The sequence below is a fragment of the Anolis carolinensis genome, unplaced genomic scaffold (assembly GCF_035594765.1).
Source record: "Anolis carolinensis isolate JA03-04 unplaced genomic scaffold, rAnoCar3.1.pri scaffold_7, whole genome shotgun sequence".
NCBI classification, from domain to species: domain Eukaryota; kingdom Metazoa; phylum Chordata; class Lepidosauria; order Squamata; family Dactyloidae; genus Anolis; species Anolis carolinensis.
The window spans coordinates 3,024,878-3,040,592 of record NW_026943818.1 but is presented as its reverse complement, the minus strand read 5'-3'; the positions used below and the strand labels follow the sequence as shown (position 1 = coordinate 3,040,592).

At 38.4% G+C, this 15,715-nt stretch overlaps 1 protein-coding gene across 6 annotated transcripts in view; it reads right to left on the bottom strand.

Annotated features, from left to right (window-relative positions):
- The window catches only part of exd3 (exonuclease 3'-5' domain containing 3), a 95,375-nt gene extending 79,893 nt beyond the window's left edge, over positions 1-15,482 (bottom strand). For 3 of the 6 annotated variants that reach the window (XM_062959116.1, XM_062959121.1, XM_062959120.1), the window contains exons 1-4: positions 15,367-15,482; positions 7,628-7,695; positions 1,891-1,949; positions 131-298 (exon numbers count right to left, since the gene is read on the bottom strand). In XM_062959116.1, the coding sequence (XP_062815186.1) occupies positions 131-298; positions 1,891-1,949; positions 7,628-7,658 (258 nt within the window). In that variant the 5' untranslated portion in view covers positions 7,659-7,695; positions 15,367-15,482. Of the gene's footprint in view, positions 1-130; positions 299-1,890; positions 1,950-7,627; positions 7,696-8,122; positions 8,349-12,353; positions 12,476-15,300 lie in introns of those variants that run through there. The other 3 variants (XM_062959118.1, XM_062959119.1, XM_062959117.1) reach the window with 3 other exon arrangements.
- Between the last annotated feature and the right edge of the window lie 233 nt (positions 15,483-15,715).

Genomic DNA, 15,715 nt, shown 5'->3' with positions numbered 1-15,715 from the left:
ACCCACTCTATTTCTCCAGGGTGCACCATGATGCAAGCCCTCCCGATAGACTGCCTATCAGAGGATGAGATTTCATTGTATCTAGATATGGAAGGGGCACCCAGAGGACATCAAGTCCATCCCTCCTCACCGGCTGTCCTTCCGGGTGCTTCGTGCACCACTGCTGCAGCCCTTTGACCAGGAGGGCGCCCAGGCTGGGACCCTTGCCCCTCCATCCGCCGCAGACCTCCAGCGCCTCCAGCAGCCAGGTCCAGGGGTCGTCCAGGGCCGAGAAGCCCACCTCCATCTCCTGCTTCAGCTGCAGAAACAAAAAGGAAGGGAAGGGGCTTCGTTGCAGGATGGGGACACTACATCCCCAAGGGGCCTAAGGAAAGCCGTGCTGGGAGGTTGCCCTAAGATCATGAGACAGAAGGGTGGAAAGAAATGTTTCCATAAAATATAAAATAAAAATAGAATATAATATAAACAAAATAATACCTATAAATTAAACAATAAATACATAATATAATAAAATTTTTAAAAAATAAACAGATAAAATTAAAACATTAACAATCAAAATAAAATACTGTATATACTCGAGTATAAGCCTAGTTTTCAGCCCTTTTTTAGGACTGAAAAAAAACCTCCTCAGCTTATACTCGGGTGAGGGTCCTGGTGGGCTTATATTTAGGTCGGCTTTTTTTTTTCTGTGTCAGGAGCAATTTGAGTTGCTTCTGGAGTGAGAGAATTGGCCGTCTGCAAGGACGTTGCCCAGGGGACGCCCAGATGTTTTGATGTTTTACCATCCTTGTGGGAGGCTTCTCTTATGTCCCCGCATGGAGCTGGAGCTGATAGAGGGAGCTCATCCACGCTCTCCCAGGGTGGGATTTGAACCTGGCAGCCTTTAGGTCAGCAACCCAACCTTCAAGTCACGAGGCTTTTATCCCCTATGCCACCGGAGGCTCCTGGTCAGCTTATACTCAAGTATATATGGTATATTTATTATTTTTCTCTATTATTATTGGTATTGTTACATTTATTATTTTACTCTATTAATTATTGCATTTATTATTTTACTCTGTTATTGTTACTTTTACATTTATTTTACTCTATTTTTATTATTATTAATACATTTATTATTTTACTCTATTTATTGTTACATGTATTATTTTACTGCATTTATTATTATTATTACATTTATTATTTTACTCTATTTGTTATTACATGTATTATTTTCCTGTATTTATTTATTTATTTATTCCCAATATTTCTATCCCGCCCTTCTCACCCGAAGGGACTCAGGGCGGCGTACAATTGGCAACAATTATTATTATTATTATTATTATTATTATTATTATTATTATTATTACATGTATAATTTTACTCTATTATTATTAAAAGGATACATAAGTACATTACATTGAAGAAGATGAGAATAATGACTGGATCAGAGTTGAACAGTCATATCTTAAATTACAGTTTAACGTAAAGATTCAAAAACATTTAAACTACTGATGCCTCAATTAATGTAATGTTATTGGTATCTGTTTTTATTTCTGAAATTTACCACCCTTGGCTTATTCTGGACTAAATGTTTTCCCAGGTTTTTTTGTGGTAAAATTAGGTGCCACGGCTTATATTCGGGTCGGCTTATATTTGAGTATATACGGTAAATGCCATAAATATAATATAAAATAATAAACACATCCTATGTTATAAATAAAATAATCGATGCAATACAGATAAAATAAGAAATAAAGCAGATAAAATTAAATTGAATTTAAAAATAAAACACAAAGATAAAAGAAGTCCCCTCGAGCCGCCCTGAGTCCCCTCGGGTGAGAAGGGCGGGGCATAAATGTTGTAAATAAATAATAAATAAATAAAAGAAAGTAAATATCATGGACTCACCTTATTCATGTTTCGCGTTTCCCAGACAGACTGAAGGCTTTGCAGCAGCGGCTTCGGCTCTGGAGAGAAAGAAGGGAGAGATTCAGCAAAGGAGGAAAGGCAAGGATGGAAAGGGCAGGAAAAGAGACTCCATCTCAACCTGCCTCACAATCAAGCGCTATTCAAATCTATCTATTATATCTCTCATTATCAGCAGCAAATATTATATTATGGTCCAAAGACCTTTATTGCACCATAGGCGTAGAAGGCATTCAGGTCAATGAGGCAAGCAACAGCAGATTGATTAACAGCTCTCTCATATCTATGGCCATCTATCGACGGGTGGATGGGCATCTGCTGGGAATGGTTTGATTGTGTCTTGCTTTGGGGCAGAAGGGGGCTGGACTGCGTAGCCCTTGGGATCTCTTCAAACTGTAGGGTTCTATATCAACTGTTCATATATATATATATGTGTGTGTGTGTGTGTATGTACACACACACACATACATACTGTATATACTCGAGTATAAGCTTAGATTTTCAGCCCTCTTTTTAAGACTGAAAAAGGCCCCCTCGGCTTATACTCGGCTGAGGTCATGGTTGGCTTATATTCGGGTCAGCTTATAATTGAGAATATATGGTACATTTATTATTTTTCTCTATTATTGGTATTATTACGTGTATTATTTTTCTCTATTATAGTTGCTACTATTACATTTATTTTACTCTATTTTTATTATTATTATTATTATTACATTTATTATTTCACTCTGATATTATTATTATTATATTAGTTTACTCTATTTATTATTATTATTATTATTATTATTATTATTATTATTATTATTACATGTACTATTTTGTACATGTATTATTATGTACAGGGTCTATTCCCATCCCAATTTGCACTTCCAAGAATTTGTAGCACTTTATCAGTCACCTCCTGTTTACAATATTTATATGGTGCACTTTACCCAGTCTACTTTTATAACCTCTCCATTTTAATCCATGTTTTTATTAGTTCTTGTCATTTATTTTTATTAGCTAATGTTTACATTTTTATAATTGTGCATGTTTTTTGTCTATTGTTGTGTTTTATATTGCTATTGTTTTTTTTTTCGGGCTTGGTCCCACGTAAGCCACCCTGAGTCCCCTTTGGGGAGACAGAGGTGGGGTATAAAATAAAGTTATTATTATTATTATTATTATTATTATTATTATTATTATTATTATTATTATTTTACTCTATTATTATTAAAAGGATACATACGCACATTTACGTTAAAGAAGATGAGAATAATGATTTGATCAGAGTTGGACAGTCTTATCTTAAATTTGAGCTTTATGTCAGTATTCAAAACCGTTTAACCTGCTGATGCCTCAATTAATGTAATTTTATTGGTATCTGTTTTTATTTCTGAAATTCACCACCCTCGGCATATACTGGAGTGAATGTTTTCTGGGTTTTTTGTGGTAAAATTAGGTGCCTCAGCTTATATCCGGGTCAGCTTATACTCGAGTATATACAGTATGTGTGTGTATGTGTATATATGTGTATGTATACACACACGCACACACGCACATATATATAAATAAAAGCCGTCTCTCGATCATATCTATGTCTGGATGGCCATCTGCCAGGAGGGCTTTGATTGTCCCTTCCTTTGTGGCAGGAAGGGTTCCCGTCCCCTTGATCAGGGGATTTTTATTTATTGCTATATAATTGTATTGTTTTACTTTGCTTAATAATGTATTATTATGTTGCTATGTAATGTATGTGTTGTTTTTATTATTGGAAACCGCCCTGAGTCCCATCCGGGAGATAGGGTAGTATATAAATAACGTGTTGTTGTTGTTGTTGTTGTTGTTATTATTATTATTATTATTATTATTATTATTTTATTGTATGACACAACAAACAAGATAGACATGCTGGATTTCATATCACAAAATCACAAGTCGAACACTTCCCAAGCGTTTAGGACTGTGTGATGTATTTTCGGTTGATGCATGCAGATCCCAGTAGGGTGGCCTTTTGCAGTTGGCAGATTGTGATTTTGTTTGTCTATTGTTTCCAAATGCCAGCTGAGATCTTTTGGCATGGCACCCAGTATGCCGATCACCACCGGGACCACCTGCCCTGGTTTCTGCCAGAGTCTTTGAAGTTCAATCTTGAGGTCCTGATAGCGGCTGAGTTTTTCCTGTTGTTTTTCGTCAATGCGACTGTCACCTGGGATGGCAACATCAATGATCCAAACCTTTTTCTTCTTCACAACTGTGATGTCTGGTGTGTTGTGTTCCAGAACTTTGTCAGTCTGGATTCGGAAGTCCCACAGTATCTTTGCGTGCTCATTTTCCAAGACTTTTGCAGGTTTGCGATTCCACCAGTTCTTTGCTGCTGGAAGGTGGTACTTGAGGCATAAGTTCCAATGGATCATTTGGGCCATATAGTTGTGCCTCTGTTTGTAGTCTGTCTGTGCGGTTTTCTTACAGCAGCTGAGGATATGATCAATGGTTTCGTCGGTTTCCTTGCGGAGTCTGCATTTTGGGTCATCAGCTGATTTTTCGATCTTGGCCTTAATTGCATTTGTTCTGATTATTATTATTATTATTATTATTATTATTATTATTATTATTATTATTATTATAAGGGGGTTAGACTGGATGGCCATTGGGGTCCCTTCCAACTCTAGGATTCCTGGAGGAAGGCCCAGGAGAGGGGCTGATGCTTCCTACCCCAAATGTAGGCAGGACCTTAGCCTTGCCGCTCTTCTGAAAGGAGAGCTCACCCCGCAGGGAGGGCGTCCTGCCCGGCAGCCCCTTGCGTTCTTCGGGGAACGCCCTCCCTGCGGATCTGGCCCCTTCCAAGAAAGGCACATCCTGTTTTTCTCATGTCAACGGCGGAGCAAGAAACGGCCAAGTCGGAAGAGCCCAACAGGCAGGAGAGGGATGGTCCTAGGAGGAACCAAGCGCTTGCCCGGGCCCAGCCCTTCCTGGCATCTCTTTTGGGAGGGGAAACCCTGGAGCTTCCTTCAAAACAGATACTGGATGGCCATCTGTCTGGAGGGCTTGGTTTGCGCCTTCCTGAATCATGGCAAAAGGGAATTAGACTGGATGGTTTCCGACTCTAGGATTCTATAATAAATCTTTGATGATGATTATGACAGAGTCCCCTTCTCGGGAGTTTTCAAGCAGAGGCAGATGCCCATCTGTCGGGAGGGCTTTGACTGTGCCTTTTATGCCTGGCAAAAGGGGGATTGATTCGATGGGCGAGAGGGGGAAAGCTATCCAGTCGGCTTTGGTTTTCTAGAATTCTAGAGCGAGAAGGGCCATCCAGTCCAACCCCATTCTGCCAGGCAGTGGGACACCACCCAAGCACTCCCGGCAGATGGCCAGCAGCCATAGATATGAGAGTGGGAGAGATAATAAACAGATAGATATGGTGGAGAGAGAGAGATACGATGAATATATCATAGTATCCAAGAGTTGGTAGAGACTCATAAAGGCCATCCAGTCCACCCCCTTAATAACACAGTAGAGTCTCACTTATCCAACATAAACAGGCCAGCAGAACGTTGGATAAGTGAATATGTTGGATAATAAGGAGGGATTAAGGAAAGCCAATTAAACATCAAATTAAGTTATGATTTTACAAATTAAGCACCAAAACATCATGTTATACAACAAATTTGACAGAAAAAGTAGTTCAATACGCAGTAATGCTATGTAGTACTTACTGTATTTACGAATTTAGCACCAAAATATCATGATGTTTTGAAAACATTAACTACAAAAATTCGTTGGATAATCCAGAACGTTGGATAAGTGAGTGTTGGATAAGTGATACTCTAATAATAAAACTTTATTTATACCCCGCCACCATCTCCCCGTGGGGACTGGGGGCCGCTTACATGGGGCAGAGGCCCAAACAACATAAGGATAAAATATACAGCAACATAATACAAATCACAATATAAAAAATAAAACAGTAATACAATATGAACAAGAGTATTATAACAGTTGAAACCAATCAATTAAAACAATACAAGGATAAAAAATTGCATTTAAAACACCTAAATGCTAAGAAGGGCACCATCCAATCCCTTCCAACAGATGGCCTTCCAGCCTCTGCTTAAAAGCCTCCACCAGGCTCCGAGGCTGGAAGTTCCACTGGTGAACAGCTCTCCTTATGGTTAGGAAGTTCTTATAGTTATCTGTCTTCCCCTTTCCCAGTGTTATTATGAACATAACAAAAACAGATCCCCCCCCCCCACCTTCCTTCCTAGCCTTCCTCCTCCTGCATTTGAACTCAGGGCTTCATTGCTCTCCTGGGGCCTTGGCAGCGAAAGGAGGGAAGTGGGGCCCGAGTCATTGTCTTTGTGCTTCGGAAGGAGGAAGAAGGGAGACGTCAGTTCCTCAGGCAGGCAGAAAGCAGCCTTGTTTGTCTTGGAAAGGAGGCCCTGGTTCTGATTGATGGACAGATGGAGGGAGCAAAAGTCTGGGAGACAGAGAAGGGAATCCGCACCCGGCTCATGTTTGCTCTTGGGGACTTCTTTGGCTAAGAACTATATGCTGTCAACTAACTGCTTTCCAAACTGAGTCATATTTGTATTTTGTGAATTTTAATATATGTATTTCACAGAAATGCGTTTTAATATGTATATTTTAGATGTGTTTTTAATGTGTTGTCAAAAGCTTCCATGGCCGGAATCACTGGGTTGCTGTGAGTTTTTCGGGCTGTATGGCCATGTTCCATACATGATGTGGTTTAGCTATGTTGTTCCCCATCTTGAGCTATGAGGAGAGGTGGGTAAGAAATAAAACTATTATTATTATTATTATTATTATTATTATTATTATTATTATTATTATTATTATATACTCCCAGTGTTGGGACTCAGCCAGACTATCCCTATCCCTAGTTGTTTACAATGTGCCACAAACATGAGGCTGAGATCTCACTTCACAATATCTGTTTTTCAATTTTAAATATTTTTTTACATTTTAAAATATTGTTTATATAGATTTGTCTTGGGGGGGGGAGGTGAGATTATTATTATTATTATTATTATTATTATTATTATTATTATTATTATTATCATTATTATCAGCCACTATCATGACCTCAAGATTGAACTTCAAAGACTCTGGCAGAAACCAGTGCAGGTGATGGGTACACTGGGTGCTGTGCCAAAAGAGCTCAGCCGGCATTTGGAAACAATAGACATTGACAAAATTACGATCTGCCGACTGCAAAAGGCCACCCTACTGGGATCTGCGTGCATCATCCGAAAATACATCACACAGTCCTAGACACTTGGGAAGTGTTCGACTTGTGATTTTGTGATATGAAATCCAGCATGTCTATCTTGTTTGCTGTGTCATACAATAAAATAATAATAGAACAATCACACAAGAGACGACAGGATGGAGTGAGTCACCTTGGGCAGAAAGACTCCACATGCTCAAAGGAGAGGTGGGTAATAAATAAATTATTGTTATTATTATTACAATATTATTCTGGTACATTTCAGGGCTAAATTTGCAGATATTCGGTGACTAGTCTTGGCCCAAAAACAGAGGACAGGAAGAAAGGAGAAGGGAAACTCTTCTTTGGTTGTAAGTAAACACAGTAAACGAAAAACAATCCAAATAAATATAAACAAATAAATATAAGCAAAATAGCCGCCTTGAGTCCCCTTGGGTGAGAAAGGCGGGGTAAAAATATTGTAAATAAATTGTAAATAAATAAACTCACCCCTGTCTTGGGAGCCGCTGGCCTCCAGCATCTTTCCTCAGTGATTAGTGGCAGAAGGGTCTTCAATTCTAGAAAAAGAGAGAAAAAGAGGTTGCCATGATCATAAGGGACGAAGAAAAAGCAGCCGAAAGGGCCTCCTTTGTGGCTTTCCTGGATCTCAACCCATCAGGAGGTGAAAAAAAGGGAAGGCAAAACTGCTTAGGAATAACAGCAAAACTAATCAACGGAGCACAACTACCTCCCTAATGCAGTGTTTCTTTAGTTGTGTGGGGAAATTGAGAGACGTCTCAATTTAATGAGCCAGAACATACCACACATACATACATATAAATAAACATTTTCTGAAGGGTCCTATGGGTGAAAAAAAAGGTTGGGAAGTGCTGTTATGTTATAGAAATGTGTTTTAATATATGCATTTTATGGTGATGTGTTTCAACTGTGCAAGGCAAGGCAGGTACACATTATTATGATTACTATTACAGTAGTCTCACTTACCTAACACTCACTTATCCAACGTTCTGGATTATCCAACGCATTTTTGTAGTCAATGTTTTCAATGCATCGTGATATTTTGGTGCTAAATTCATAAATACAGTAATTACTACATAGCATTAATGTGTAATGAACTACTTTTCTGTCAAATTTGTTGCATATCATGATGTTTTGGTGCTTAATTTGTAAAATCATAACCTATTTCGATGTTTAATAGGCTTTTTCTTAATATCTCCTTATTATCCAACATATTCGCTTATCCAACGTTCTGCGGGCCCGTTTATGTTGGATAAGTGAGACTTTACTATACTATTATTTTTGAATGGAGGATCGGGTTCAGAAAGAAGTAAGGAGGAAAGGCACTATCCCTTTGGTTTGGCAATGGATGGAAGCATCCCTCTCTTTCCCTCTCTCCGAAATCTGGCTGCTCTCCGTATTTTGCTTCAAAGGGAGGAGATGGAAAGGCCCACAGACCCTGTCTGAGATGTTTTGCATTTTTAAAGCCTGGCCTAATAAAGATTCCCAGCCAGTCTCCCCAGAGGGGCCAAGCGGAGGAGAAGGCGGCGTGATTCCCATTCGGAGCCTTTGCAGAAGCCACCCAAAAGCTCCCCCCTTCCAACTCCCCCCAAATCTGCATTGTTCCAGGCTTGGCTTTGCACAATGGAGGGGGAAAAGGCGGGAGAAAGTGGGAAGGAGAGAAGGAGGAAGCAATAAAAACAGCTTGCGGTCTGGTCCCCAATTGCTTTCCCTTCAAAAAAACAACACTAAACACAGACACATGCGCTTCGTCCAGAAGCAGATGCTGTTGCCAATCTATATACAGCAGAGTCTCACTTATCCAAGCTAAACAGGCCAGCAGAAGCTTGGATAAGCGAATATCTTGGATAATAAGGAGGGATTAAGGAAAAGCCTATTCAACATCAAATTAGGTTATGATTTTACAAATTAAGCACCAAAACATCATGTTATACAACAAATTTGACAGAAAAAGTAGTTCTATACACAGTAATATGTTGTAATTACTGTATTTATGAATTTAGCACCAAAATATCATGATATATTGAAAACATTGACTACAAAAATGGCTTGGATAATCCAGAGGCTTGGATAAGCGAGGCTTGGATTAGTGAGACTCTACTGTATATATAAAAGGGTAATGAAATGTGGGCCTAGGACAAAACAACAAAACTACACATACCAGAAACACTAAACCTGGCAGCACAACCCCTCATCCATGCCTCTACGTTCATACAACAAAAAGAAAAGAAAAATAAAGTCCTAATTAGAGGGAGAGGAATACAGTAGAGTCTCACTTATCCAAGCCTCGCTTATCCAAGTCTCTGGATTATCCAAGCCATTTTTATAGTCAGTGTTTTCAATACATAGTGATATTTTGGTGCTAAATTCGTAAATACAGTAATTACAACATAACATTACTGCGTATTGTATTACTTTTTCTGTCAAATTTGTTTTATAACATGATGTTTTGGTGCTTAATTTGAAAAATCATAACCTAATTTGATGTTTAATAGGTTTTCCTTAATCCCTCCTTATTATCCAAGATATTCGCTTATCCAAGCTTCTGCCGGCCCGTTTAGCTTGGATAAGTGAGACTCTATTGTAATTGTTTTTATCCAATTGCTGCCAGTTAGAAGACTAAGCTCCGCCCACTTGATTTCCTAGCAACCCACTCAGCCCAGGGGACAGGCAGAGTTAGGCCTCACTTAGGCCTCTTCCACACTGCCTATAAAATACAGATTATCTGATTTTAACTGGATTATATGGCAGTGTAGACTCAAGGCCCTTCCACACAGCTATATAACCCATTTATAATGGACTTAATGTAAGATAAAACCTTTACCCTTTACCTTAACTACCACCAATTCCTCAATACTTTATTTCCCATACCACCATACTTCGCCACAGCAACGCATGGCCGGGCACAGCTAGTAAAGACCTAAAGATACATCCCAAGCCCTTCAGACCCCAAAGCTAGCTCTTCAGACCCAAAACAAACCCTCAACACCCCAAAACTAACCCTTCAGACAAAAAGCCAGCCCTAAACATCCCCAAAACAAATCCTTCTAACCCAAAATCAGCAGTAAAGATGCAAAACCAGCCCTCCAAACCTAAACCTAGCCCCAGACACCTCCAAACAAGCCCCAACCCCACCCCCCAAAACAAGCCACAAATTAGCACCAAAAACTAAAACTAGCCCTAATTATCGCCCAAAGACAGATATTATATTTTCGAGATGCAGACACAGAGGAGGATGGATGTGGTACAAAAACAATTGATTTGAGACTCCATGAAGCCCAAGGAGGATTTTCAGTCATGGGACCCTCCAGAAGACATTTACCATATACACTCGAATATAAGCCGACCCGAATATAAGCCGAGGCATCTAATTTTACCACAAAAAAACCTGGTAAAACATTGACTCCAGTATAAGCCGAGGGTGGTAAATTTCAGAAATAAAAATAGATACCAATAAAATCACATTAATTGAGGCATCAGTAGGTTAAATGTTTTTGAATATTTACATAAAGCTCAAGTTTAAGATAAGTCTGTCCAACTCTGATCAAATAATTATTCTCATCTTCATGAGCGGCCACTGTTAGCTCCAGCTCCTGCCAACCTAGCAGTTCGAAAACATGCCAATGTGAGTAGATCAATAGGTACCGATCCAGCGGGAAAGTAACGGCGCTCCATGCAGTCATGTCTATGGCCACATGACCTTGGAGGTGTCTACGGACAATGCTGGCTCTTCGGCCTAGAAATGGAGATGAGCACCAACCCCCAGAGTCAGACATGACTGGACTTAACGTCAGGGGAAACCTTTACTATACCTAATAATATAATATTGTATGTAAATTTAATTTGTAAGCCGCTCTGAGTGAGAAGGGTGGGATATAAATATCAGGGGAAACCTTTACCTTTACCTTATCCTTTTAATAATAATAGAGTAAAACAATACATGCAATAATAATAATAAATACAGGAAAATAATACATGTAATAATAAATAGAGTACAATAATAAATGTAATAATAATAAGATCAGAGTGAAATAATAAATGTAATAATAATAATAATAATACAGTAAAATAAATGTAAGTAGCAACATTAATAGAGAACAATAATAAATATAATAATAGAGTAAAATAATAAATGTAATAATGCCAATAATAATAGAGAAAATTGATAGATGTACCATATATTCTCAAGTATAAGCTGACCCAAATATAAACCAACCAGGATCCTCACTCAAGTATAAGCCGAGGGAGGTTTTTTAGTCCTAAAAAAAGGGCTGAAAAACTAGGCTTATACTCAAGTATATACAGTATTTCCCACAGAACCCAACCCTATCCCTGGTTTGTTCCATCAAAATATCATAAAACCTCAGAGTTGGAAGGGACCCCCCCTCCAAGGATCCTCCAGTCCAATCCCAATCTCCCATAAAGGATAATATCATGAATGAGTTGAAAGGTATTCCCATGGGCTATTCAGTCCAACCCCATTCAGCCAGGCAGGAAGACACAATCCAAGCCCTCCCAACAGATGGCCATTCAGCCTCCACTTTAAAACTTCCAGAGATTCCCCCAAAACTTCACTGAACAACTTGTGTGAGCCTGCAACCAGAGTATTGGGAAGTTAGCTGTGCAATGGCTTTTAATGCAAATATATCATAATAATGTTTATTATTATTATTTTCTCACACACATCCCCAGACAGCCCTGCGCTTGGGAGTTGCAGTGTGACACATCTGGAGTGGATCTAGATCAAACCCAGATGGAATCTCCCTTCCCCCTTTTCCTGCCTGTCAATCACTGCAATTTGTGAACTGCAGGCCCCATTTCTCCAATTTCTAAGAGAAGGCCTCCCCCTGCTGCTAGTATCAGGTATTTCTCCCTACTAAACCATATTTATTTGGTATTATTGCATACATTTCGTAATTCTATGGGCCTTGTCAATAAAATAAGCAATATATTATTAATATAAGGAGCTTGTGGGAGGGTAGGGTGAACACAGCACATATAAGAACTTTAGGTAAAGGTTAAAATTTTCCCCTGACATTAAGTTTAGTCGTGTCCGACTCTTGGGTTTGGTGCTCATTTCTATTTCTAAACCGAAGGGCCAGCGTTGTCCATAGACACCTCCAGGGTCATGTGAATGGCATGACTGCATGGAGTGCCGTTACCATCCCATCAGAGCAGTACCTATTGATCTACTCACATTTGCATGTTTTCAAACTGCTAGGTTAGCAGAAGCTGGGGCTAACAGCGGGAGCTCACTCCGCTCTTCAGATTGGAATCGCCAACCTTTCGGTCAGCAAGTTCAGCAGCTCAGCGGTTTCCTATCCTTTCCTATGGCACATAGCAAACAGACAAGAACAAACTAGAGAGGTTTGGGGATAATTCACCACGAATTACCAGAACAGTAAATAAAGAACAGTACAGTAGAGTCTCACTTATATAATAATAATAATAATAATAATAATAATAATAATAATAATAATAATTTTATTCTTGTACCCCGCCTCTATCTCCCCGCAGGGACTCAGGGCGGCTTACAAATGCAAAAGAGTATACATACAAAAACATCAAATACTGAAAACGCACAAATGAAAAATTAAAACATACCATTAAAATCAAACCATTAATAAGACAAAGTTAAAAACACATCAATAAAACCATAAGGATGGGCTGAGGTTCTGGATTATCCAAGGCATTTTTGTAGTCAATGTTTTCAATATATTGTGATATTTTGGTGCTAAATTCGTAAATACAGTAATTACAACATAACATTTCTGCGTATTGAACTACTTTTTCTGTCAAATTTGTTGTATAACATGATGTTTTGGCGCTTAATTTGTAAAATCATAACCTACTTTGATGTTTAATAGGCTTTTTCTTAATCCCTCCTTATTATTCAAGATATTCGCTTATCCAAGGTTCTGACGGCCCGTTTAGCTTGGATAAGTGAGACTACTGTACTCAGAAAACAGGGGAATTCCTGACAGGAAACAATCAGGGCCAGCTAACACCTCCCAACAAAGGATTTCCCCCAAGCAGGAAGCAGCCAGGCTTTGAAGCTGCAAGACTATTTGAATATATTTTATGCCGGAATTTGGGCTTGGTCCCCATGTGAGCCGCCTCGAGTCCCTCCAAGGAGATGGGCCAGGATATAAGAATAAAGTTATTGTTATTATATTATTATTATTATAGTTTCCAACAGACCTCACAACCTCTGTGGGTGCCTGTCATGGAGGTGGGCGAAACGTCAGGAGGGAATGCTTCTGGTACAGCCTGGGAAACTCACAGCAACCCAATAATAATTATACTACGGTAGGCCCTTGATTCAGTATTCGGCATAGATTCAGTATTCCAAGAATTTGCAGCACTTTATCAATCACCTCATGTTTACAATATTTATATGGTGCACCTTACCCAGTCTACTTTTACAACCTCTCCGTTTTAATCCATGTTTTTATTAGTTCTTGTCATTTGTTTTTATTGGGTAATGTTTAAAATTTTATAATTGTGCATGTCTTTTGTCTATTGTTGTGTTTTATATTGCTATTGTTTTTATTCGGGCTTGGCCCCATGTAAGCCGCCCTGAGTCTCCTTTGGGGAGATAGAGGCGGGGTATAAAAATAAAGTTATTATTATATTATTATCATTATTATTACTATTATGCAGAGGCTATATTATTATTATTATTATGCAGAGGCTGTATTATTATTATTATTATTACAATAATAACAATACAATATTTACATTATTTATATGGTGCACCTTACCCAGTCTACTTTTACAACCTCTCCGTTTTAATCCGCGTTTTTATTAGTTCCTGTCATTTGTTTTTATTGGCTAATGTTTAAAATTTTATAATTGTGCATGTTATTTGTCTACTGTTGTGTTTTATATTGCTATTGTTTTTATTTGGGCTTGGCCCTATGTAAGCAGCCTGAGTCCCCTTTGGGGAGATAGAGGCGGAGTATAAAAATAAAGTTATTATTATTATTATTATTATTATTATTATTATTATTATGCAGAGGCTGTATTATTATTATTATGCAGAGGATGTATTATTATTATTATGCAGAGGCTGTATTATTATTATTATTATTACAATAATAATAATACAATATTTACAGTATTTATATGGTGCACCTTACCCAGCCTACTTTTACAACCTCTCCGTTTTAATCCGTGTTTTTATTAGTTCTTGTCATGTGTTTTTCTTGGCTAATGTTTAAATTTTTATAATTGTGCATGTCTTTTGTCTATTGTTGTGTTTTATACTGTTATTGTTTTTATTCAGGCTTGGCCCCATGTAAGCCGCCCTGAGTCCTCTTTGGGGAGATAGAGGCGGGGTATAAAAATAAAGTTATTACAGTAGAGTCTCACTTATCCAACATAAACGGGCCAGCAGAATATTGGATAAGCGAATATGTTGGATAATAAGGAGGGATTAAGGAAAAGCCTATTAAACATAAAATAAGGTTATGATTTTACAAATAAAGCACCAAAACATCATGTTATACAACAAATTGGCCAGAAAAAGTAGTTCAATATGCAGTAATGCTACGTAGTATTGTACTGTATTTATGAATTTAGCACCAAAAAATCACGATGTATTGAAAACATTGACTACAAAAATGCCTTGGATAATCCAGAACATTGGATAAGTGAGTGTTGGATAAGTGAGACTCTACTGTATTATTATTATTATTATTATTGAATCCCAATATTATAATAACGGAATCAAGGAGAATGAGGTAAATCAAGTGTACAGTTTGTCCTATTGAGTCAATAATAAGTAAAGTTAGTACAGTAGAGTTTCACTTATCCAACGTTCTGGATTATCCAACGCATTTTTGTAGACAATGTTTTCAATATATATTTTGGTACTAAATTATTAAATACAGTAATTACAACATAACATTACTGCATATTGAACTACTTTTTCTGTCAAATTTGTTGTATAACATGATGTTTTGGTGCTTAATTTGTAAGATCATAACCTAATTTGATGTTTAATAAGCTTTTCCTTCATGCCTCCTTATTATCCAACATATTTGCTTATCCAACGTTCTGCCGGCCCGTTTATGTTGGATAAATGAGACTCTTCTGTAACCAATATTTACAACAACACGGTAGGCCCGTTGCTTCAATACCGAATCCGAGGATCACAGCGACTGAATCCATCGCCATTCCTCTCAGAAAAAGCGCTTCTCACTCACCTGAGGCGACGCCGGGAAAAAAAGATTCTTCCGGGTCCGTCGGAGAAATGGTTCTCCTCGGAAACGGCGAGCGGGGCGGAACCTTCGCGCGCGGCCAGGATTAAGCCTCCCACAAGCTTAATAACAATAATATACTGTTTATTATATTGACATTTTGTTTACAAGGCCCATCAAGGGGCCAGCTTCGGCCCATGCCTGATCCTAGGCCATAATCTACCTGAGTAGATTAGATTCCTCTGGGAAGCCTGGCTTGTTAATGGTACTTTGGAAAACTATGTCTCTCATGTATATAATTTGCCCTAAACACTCCATGTTGTTGTTTTTTCCCCCCTATGTGTTCCTATTTTGC